Source organism: Triticum urartu, chromosome 7A (genome assembly GCF_056163025.1).
Source record: "Triticum urartu cultivar PI428250 chromosome 7A, HENAU_Tu73, whole genome shotgun sequence".
Classification (NCBI taxonomy): domain Eukaryota; kingdom Viridiplantae; phylum Streptophyta; class Magnoliopsida; order Poales; family Poaceae; genus Triticum; species Triticum urartu.
In genome coordinates this window covers 10,407,560-10,416,134 of record NC_141879.1, presented here as the reverse complement: position 1 = coordinate 10,416,134, position 8,575 = coordinate 10,407,560, and the positions used below count along the sequence as shown (strand labels likewise).

Genomic DNA, 8,575 nt, shown 5'->3' with positions numbered 1-8,575 from the left:
CCATTGCTTCCCCGTAGAGTGATATGATCTGCACCCTCCCTGAGAAGGACATAAGAACAACCATCTACACCTGCTAGCACATTTGGAAGGAGCAAAACAGATGAGTTTTCAAGGGTTCTTCCTTAAGCACTGCTGCCCTTCTTAGCCTCATCAAACATGACATCTTGCAGTCTTCGTCTTCAACTCACTGGATGTCGGATGACGAAAACTACCCACCTCCAAACCCAAATTAATTTGTACTAATATTTGTGTGCTGTATAAACTACCCACTTCCAAACCCAGATTAATTTGTACTCCTGTGTGTACTGTTCTAGGCGCCTACGCCCTGTAAAACTTTGTAGCAACATTTTTATGTTGCTCCCTTCTTAATATATATTCAAGCATTGTCAATTCCTCAGAATATCCATATATAGTCATAGCTATAGACACCCATACATAGCTGATACGCATATCAATATTCAATACATGAGTTCCCTAACATAACCTATTAACAACTTTCTATATAACATAATGAAGTACTGACACATGGCTGATAGGCATATTAATACATGAGTTCCCTAAGATAACCTATTAACAACTCAGAGCTCTATATAACATAATGAAGTACTGACACATGGCTGAGAGGCATATTAATACATGAGTTCCCTAATATAACCTACTACTCGTTAAGAGCTCACAGCTAGCTGATGACAAGACATCTCAGCTTGTTCCACTAGCTCATCACCTCAGTTTGTTCCGCTAGTTCATCAAGTGCTTCTTCCACTAGTTCATCACCTCATCTTCTTCCGCCAGTTCACTAGGAGAAATGAAAAATACTATGACTTTCACCACAACAGCACAATAGGCCATACGCTTTAGAGTACTCCAAGTATCCTTCATGATTAGATCAGACCTCTCCTTCTCCTTGCTTTAGAAAAACATGTATAGTTGTACAATTATTTATTAAATGACAAAATAAAACTAATATTAAGGTTAGAAAAGGGAAATCATAATAATCATACAGCGTACGGTTCAGACACTCTTTGATCTGTTCCTCTAAATAGGTTGCCTCTCGTAAGAGCTCCTCCAGGCTAGCTGATTCCAAGTTAATTCTTGTGCGCTAGAATAAAAATAGAAAAATCCTGGTTAAATAAGAAACCTCACACCTCTTCTAAGGCAGCTTGTACTTATATCTGCTTTACAAAAGTTGCTGAAAATAATACTATTAGCTAGGATCAATGTTCAAAATAACAATAAACAGTGAACGAATAATCACCCCACCATTTAGCGTTTATATACAAGATAAAGGGGAATGCACACTGTTTAAAACGAGCCATATACATATATTCTTGTACAATTTTAAAGGAAACATCTAGAAAGATCATTCGTCTAGGATCTAAAGATCAAAACCTCAACAATCATCCAAGGAAGCAGCAGAAAGGGGAAGATTTGACTAATCTATGCTTGTTCAACCTAGATGCTTTATGCTACAATTTGTAGTGGGCAGTGGGTAAAGATATTTCTACTAAAAAAGCCCTATATCATATTCAATTTCTATATAAGCTGCCGTTTCTACCAGCCTGGCCTTTAACTGTGGTGTGGTTGAATACAACAGGTCTAGAATATTTCACAAAGGCCTTTATATATCTAGAGCAATGCCTAGAATCTTAGGGTTGGTTTCAATAAAAGGTGATTGCAATTTCTAGAGTTTTACATAAGAAAACCGATGGCAATTTTACATACCAAGAGTGCCCCAAAGATTACAAAATATAGCAGTTTTATGTCTCTAAAGATTATATATCACTATGGTACTGGTATCCAGATTTACCGTATTCACGTTTGATATGTGTGTGGGATTTACACACAAAATTTAGCTCTTGCATTACCCATGGTCAAACCGCCCCAGCAGATCATGGAAGATATCAAACAAGATGTCTGCACGTGCATCTATTTAGGCCGAGCCATCTACTGCCCACATAAACTCCACACTGAGCAATAATGATACACCCAGGAAACAAGCAAACATATCGCCTTTCTTGGACCTGTGGCTGACATGGTTTATTCGTGCAGGGATTGTGTGAAATAGCAAAGGGAAACTATCTGCAGAGATGAGGAGGGGTCGAAACAACAAATTTGAAGATAAGGCAGGGTCGGGGGTACCAGATTCCTGGTGGAGATGAGGCAGGGACGGCCGCCGGCCGGAGGGGAGAGGCGGCGGGAGGCGGCGGCGGCGGAGTGGAGGTTGGCGCGGCCGCCGGTCAGAGGGGAGAGGCCCAGGGCCGGCGTTTGTAGGCGGAGCGTAGCGGCGGAAGTCCGTACCCTCGCCATCAGGGTCCGCAGCGCCATGGATGGCGGATCAGGCTGGAGGCTGTGGGTTGGCGGCTCGGCGATGTATCTGGAAGGTGTCCACCTCGTCCCGTCGCCTGGTCGTATATGTCTGTCTGCGACAAGTAATGTCTCTGGAAGCCTCTTCGTGGTCCAAGCGGTACGTGTTTTCTTTTTTCTTTTTAGCAATAATTTTTTTAGCATCAGTACAGACACAACCGCTCATATACACGCGCATACACTCACCCCTATAAACGCACACACGCACACCCTACCCCTATGAGCACCTCCGAGAGACTGAGCCGATATATCATCTTGAGATTTACGAAGTCACAGTAGGCGCCTCGTCGTTGACAGGAACGTCTCCTCCCACTGAAAACGCATCGCCGGAAATCCTGAAATAAATTCAAGAATAATGCGAGCACCAGGATTTGAACCCTGGTGGGTTAGGGATACCACTGTCCACCTAACTAACTCAACCACATGTTGATTCGCTTTTTCTTTTTAGCAATAGCAAATCCGAGCGGTACATGTATTGTCATACGAGGACAAAATTGCACCCAACGAAACAAGTCCGGTTATGCCCAAACGCGGCTCCAGGGACAAATACCCCTCCAACTCGAATTTGGTACTACATTCACGCGAATTTAATGAAAAAAAAAACAAGTTGAAACACGTTTTCAGATTTAAAACGTTGTTCCCAAATTTTAAAATGTTCACAAATTAATAAAAATGTTCTTCAATTTCAAAAAATGTTTCCAAAGTTAAGATGGGAGAAATGAAATCCAGAACAAAACCAAAAGAAAACACCCACAAATGAAGTAAAACATGTTAGGGAAGATTCTAGAATGTTACCGATGAAACCAAAACACGGTAAAAATTGATAGACTCTTGGATCACTAGGCTAGATTAGATCCGGTACACCTACCTTCTGCTGGTGCAGATGAACTCGATCCAGCGCCGGCCATGGTGAAGTAGGGGCCGGTGATGGCAGAGAGATGGCGGCCGACGGTGGTGGAGCTTCCCGTGAGCGTCGCGCTAACCCTAGATTGGAAGGGAGTGTCGGTGGGGATTGTGGCAGCGATTAACCTTGTAAGTCGTGCCCCGACCCCACCTCTGTTTATATAGAGCGGGTCACAGGGGCCCACCAACCATGGTTTGGTTGGGCGCCCCCGATCAGGGCGCGAGTCAGGGGCCCGTTCGATCCGTTGGGTTCGAACGGGAGAGAGATCAACCTAACATTCTCCCCCTTGATCTCAACTTTACTTTTAACTTTATACTTTCTAGTTTATTTGTTTTATCACATATTGGTACATAGAGCATGTTTTATCGTCACAACTTAATTGCCGATAGAATCATACAGTTACATCATATATGTTTAGAAACAAATTCTGTTTCTTTTGGGCCTATCCAGAAATCATAAGGCTTTCCCTTAAACCCATGCCGGCTAAGTGTTCCTTGAACACATTGGGTGGTAAGCCTTTCGTTAGCGGATCCGCAAGCATATCCTTTGTCCTTATATGCTCGAGACTTATAGTTTGATTCTGGATTTTACCTTTCACAACATAATACTTTATCTCTATTGTTTTGGCAGCATTACTCGACTTGTTGTTGTGAGCATAGAATACCGCGGATTGGTTGTCGCAGTACATCTTTAGTGGTTTGTGAATACAATCTACCACTTTCAAGTCGGGTACAAATTTCTTTAGCCATATCGCCTGCCCCGTGGCTTCGAAGCATGCTATGAATTCTGCATACATCGTGGATGATGCAACTATCGACTGTTTGGAGCTTTTCCACGAAATAGCTCCCCCAGTGAGAGTGAAGACGTATCCTGACATGGATTTTCTATCATCTCTATCCCCCGCAAAATCTGCGTCTGAATACCTCTAGGGAATCACTTCTCCTGTATATTAGCATGTAGTCCTTCGTGCCTTGCACATAACGCAATGCTTTCTTTACCATCTTCCAGTGCTCCATACCTGAATTCTCTTGATATCTACCGAGTACCCTAGTGATAAAAACTAAGTCAGGGCGAGTGCACACTTGTGCATACTGTAAGCTGCCAACTGTCGAAGCATATGGTACTGTTTTCATTTGATCGATCTCGTACTGGTTCTTGGGACATTGGAATTTCCCAAAACTATCGCCCTTGACTATAGGAGCAGGTGTGGCTTTACTCGCATGCATATTATACTTTTTAAGAACCTTTTCTAAATATGCTTTCCGTGATAGTCCTAAGACTCCATTGTTCCTATCTCGGTGAAGTTCTATGCCCAAAACATATGATGCTTCACCAAGATCTGTTATGTCAAAATTTGAGAATAAGTATTTCTTTGTTTCTTGTAGTAGACTAACATCACTACTAGCAAGCAGGATATCATCTACATACAAGATTAGGAAAATATATTTCCATTTTTAAACTTTGCATAAATGCAATTATCCTCAGTATTTTCTTTAAATCCAAAAATTTTAATCGTTTGATTAAACTTTAGATACCACTGCCGAGAGGCTTGTCTTAATCCATAAATGGATTTCCTTAGGCGGCATCCCATATTTTCTTTGCCTTCCATGATAAAACCCTTAGGTTGTTTCATGTAGACATTTTCTTTTAAATCACCATTCAAAAAATGTCGTTTTAACATCCATTTGATGTAACTCTAAATCAAAATGAGCAACTAATGCCATTATGATTCTGAAGGAATCCTTACATGAGACTGGAGAAAATGTCTCATTGTAATCTATCCCTTCTCTTTGTGTAAATCCTTTTGCCACGAGTCGTGCTTTATACTTCTCTATATTCCCTTTAGAGTCATACTTAATTTTGTAGACGCATTTACAGCCTACTATTTTGGCTCCTTTAGGAATTTCCTCTAAGTCCCAAACATCTTTGGAACTCATCGATTTCATCTCGTCTTCCATTGCCTTCATCCACTTCGATGAATGAGAGCTTCTCATGGCTTCTTCATACGAGGTGGGATCTTTTTCCATATGAACCATTTCTGTGTTATAAACTTTAAAGTCAGTAGAAATAGCTGCCTTTCTTGGTCTTTTAGACCTTCTAAGGGCCTCAGTTTCTGGCACATTATGTGCCTCAACTTCTGGCACTTCTTCTAAAATTTGCTGTTGCACCTCCCTTTCATGCTCAACAACGGGTTTAGTCGGCTCCTGACGGACAGGTTCCGGGTCTACCCCCATGGTTGTCATGGGTGGAGTTGCAACTGCTAGTGAGAAAAATGGCTCCTGAATCATCGGATTAGGTGCATGCACCCTCTTCTCCTCAAGATCAATTTTCTGAGCTACCAAGCTCCCCCTCATCATTTCGTCCTCTAAGAAGACTGCATGTCTCGTTTCTACAAACTTTGTATATCTGTCTGGGCAGTAGAAACGAAAACCTTTTGATATGTCTGGATAGCCAATGAAGTGGCAACTTACTGTTTTGGGATCTAACTTTGCAATGTTTGGATTAAACATTTTGGCCTCAGCAGGGCACCCCCACACCCTGAAGTGTTGTAGGGAGGGCACCCTTCCTATCCATAGCTCGTACGGTGTTTTGGGCACCGACTTTCTTGGTACTCTATTGAAAATGTGAATGGCGGTTTTAAGCGCCTCCATCCATAATCCCAATGGCAAGTTGTAATAACTCATCATGCTGCGCACCATATCCATAAGTGCACGGTTGCACCTTTTAGCTACTCCATTTTGCTGAGGCTCGCCCGACATTGAATACTGGGCTACTATGCCAGTCTCCTACAAGAACTTCGCAAAAGGTCCAGGGACTTGGCCATATGGAGTGTGCCGACCGTAGTACTCCCCCCCACGGTCGGACCTTACTATCTTTATTCTTTTATCATGCTAATTTTCAACTTCAGCTTTGAATATTTTAAATTTATCCAATGCTTCAGATATTTCTTTGTTTGGATAAATATAACCATAGCGAGAGTGATCATCTGTAAATGTTATGAACGAGTCATATCCATCCACACTTTTCACCGGAAATGGTCCACAAATGTTAGTGTGGATGATTTCTAGTGTGCTTGTGCTATGGATTGCACCTTTTTTGATTCGTTTTATATACTTTCCTTTAATGCAATCTACGCATTGTTCTAAGTCTGAGAATTCTAACGGAGGAAGAATTTCACTTTTGACTAATCTTTCTATTCCCCCCTTCGAAATATGGCCCAAGCGACAGTGCCATAATTTCGATGAGTCGAATGTTCTCTTTCTTTTCTTTTGTTCTTTATTCGAAGCGGAAACATGTTCATTCACATTGCATACAGAATGCACTTTTTCACGAAGTGATAACAAATAAAGCTCATCGTGTAGTAAAGCATCACCCACATAAGCATTATTATACCATATGGCACACTTGCCATGTCCAAAATAACACTCATAATTTTCTTTGTCCAAACATGAAACGCTAATTAAGCTTCTATTACATGAAGGAACATAAAGAACATCTCTAAGTAGAAGCTTGAATCCATCAGCTAACTCCAAGGAGATGTCGCCGACAGCTTCAACTTCCACTTGAATTCCATTGGCTACTTCAATGCCTCTTTCTCTTCTTAGCGTAGTCCGGATCAAATGGAATCCCTGTAAACAATTTGCAACATGAACAGTTTCCCCTGAGTCAATCCACCAAGTAGATTTCGAAAACTGTGTGTACAAGGATTCATTAACTAAGGAAACAATGTTGTTACCTTGCTTTGCCATTAAGGACTTCAGCCAAACAGGGCAGTCTTTCTTGTAGTGTCCGGTCTGTTTACAGTGGAGACAAGTGTCTTTGTCCACTTGGAAAGGCTGTTGCTGATGCTGATGCTGATAGGGAGCTTTTCCTTGTGGCTTTGAAGGAGAACTTTTGTTGTTTCGATTGTAGTTCTTTTTCTTGTGACCCTTCACATAGTTGAGTGTACCACCATGTGAGGCTTTTAGTCTGTCCTCTTCTTGGACACACATTGCTATTATCTTTTCAATGTCCCATGTTCCAGGTGACATATTGTAGTTCACAACAAAAGTTTCAAACTCCTTTGGCAGTGAAGCCATGACCAGGTGGACCAGGAGCTTTGGTTTGATCTCCAGATCCTCATCCATGGGCTTTAGCTTTGCTGCCATATTGCTCATCCTGAGGATGTGCTCTCTTATTTCACCACATGTGTAGTGTTCTGTCACCAGTTGTTTTAACACTTGGGTGGCATATATCTTTGAAGAGCCAGTGAACTGGCTCTTTATCTTTGAAAGCAACTCCCATGCAGAAGTGCACTCTGCAATGGAGCCCACAATGGTGCTCTCAATTGTATTGTTTATAAAGGTCATGCATTTTTTGTTTGCATTGACCCAATTTTGGTTTTCTATAATGTAGGACATCTCCAAAGGAGCATAATCCCCCTCTTTTTAGTCCACACAGCATCGTCATCAGTGGTCTCTCTTACTGGCTATGTAGGTCTGACCGGTTGTGGTTCATCCAGAACCCAGTCCAGATCAGCACAAACAAATGCCAGTTCAATTTTCTTCCTCCACTCAGTGTGATTGTCACCTCTGAGTGTTGGGACATCTTTTAGGCAACTCATCAAGTGAAAGCCTCCTGAAATCACAATTTAAGTGACATCAATATAACAATCATATGCATTAATCTAACGTTGGTCAAATTAAACATATAATTGTCTATGCAATTAAATCTATATTACCGTTGGGCAAAAGTTAGAAATAAATGCACCTTTAAATTTTCAATAATAAAACATGATCATGTTATTAACAACGTTGGTCATAAAAATAACATAATCATATTCATTTTAATAATCACTTTAACATGCTCTTAAAAATTTAATTCTATCGAAACTTTTGTTAAAGAGCACTATTAATTATTTACGCAGCGGAAAAACATGAATAAAAATTCATGAACTTTTTATTATTTACAAAAACTTTTCTTTGACCCAATAACAAATCATGAACTTTTTTAATTTCCTTTGTAAAAATTCATGAACATTTCTTTTCCTGAAAATTTTCTATTCTCTGAAAAATAAAAAATTAGCTGCAGCAGAGCGCGCGCGGCAGCAGGCCTCAGCCCATCGCGCGCAGCTGCGCCCGCGAGGCTGCGTCCGCCCGACTGGCCACGGCCCAGCGCAGGTGAGGGTCGCTGCGGCTTGGTCCGACTGACCAGAGGCCCCCTTTCTTTCGGCCCCAAAAGCCCACCCCAACGCTAGGGTTTCGTTTGTTGCCGTCCGATCAAATCCAATGGTCAGGCGTGGCTTTCGCTGGGTCAAAACCAGCCAAC

General features: G+C 41.6%; 2 protein-coding genes across 2 annotated transcripts; both read right to left on the bottom strand.

Annotated features, from left to right (window-relative positions):
• Window positions 1–436: 436 nt before the first annotated feature.
• On the bottom strand, window positions 437–2,427 carry LOC125532412 (uncharacterized). The gene is made up of 3 exons (XM_048696480.2): window positions 2,140–2,427; window positions 1,002–1,099; window positions 437–907 (listed from the first exon to the last, which is right to left on the bottom strand). Exons 1-3 carry the CDS (start codon window positions 2,323–2,325, stop codon window positions 763–765), a joined length of 429 nt encoding a protein of 142 aa, XP_048552437.1. The 5' UTR covers window positions 2,326–2,427; the 3' UTR covers window positions 437–762.
• Window positions 2,428–6,850: 4,423 nt separating this feature from the next.
• On the bottom strand, window positions 6,851–7,466 carry LOC147956874 (uncharacterized). Its single transcript, XM_087537232.1, has 2 exons — window positions 7,005–7,466; window positions 6,851–6,897 (listed from the first exon to the last, which is right to left on the bottom strand). Exons 1-2 carry the CDS (start codon window positions 7,423–7,425, stop codon window positions 6,851–6,853), a joined length of 468 nt encoding a protein of 155 aa, XP_087393358.1. The 5' UTR covers window positions 7,426–7,466.
• Window positions 7,467–8,575: the final 1,109 nt, after the last annotated feature.

Excerpts from the sequence above, each read along its gene's own strand:
- LOC125532412 (XM_048696480.2), bottom strand. The coding sequence starts at position 2,325 with ATGGCGCTGCGGACCCTGATGGCGAGGGTACGGACTTCCGCCGCTACG. Across the intron at positions 1,100-2,139 it reads TCATCTCCACCAGGAATCTG|CGCACAAGAATTAACTTGGA; the intron begins GTACCCCCGACC and ends TTTTTATTCTAG. Across the intron at positions 908-1,001 it reads GAGTGTCTGAACCGTACGCT|CAAGGAGAAGGAGAGGTCTG; the intron begins GTATGATTATTA and ends GTTTTTCTAAAG.
- LOC147956874 (XM_087537232.1), bottom strand. The coding sequence starts at position 7,425 with ATGAGCAATATGGCAGCAAAGCTAAAGCCCATGGATGAGGATCTGGAG. Across the intron at positions 6,898-7,004 it reads GTCCTTAATGGCAAAGCAAG|GGATTCCATTTGATCCGGAC; the intron begins GTAACAACATTG and ends AATTGTTTACAG.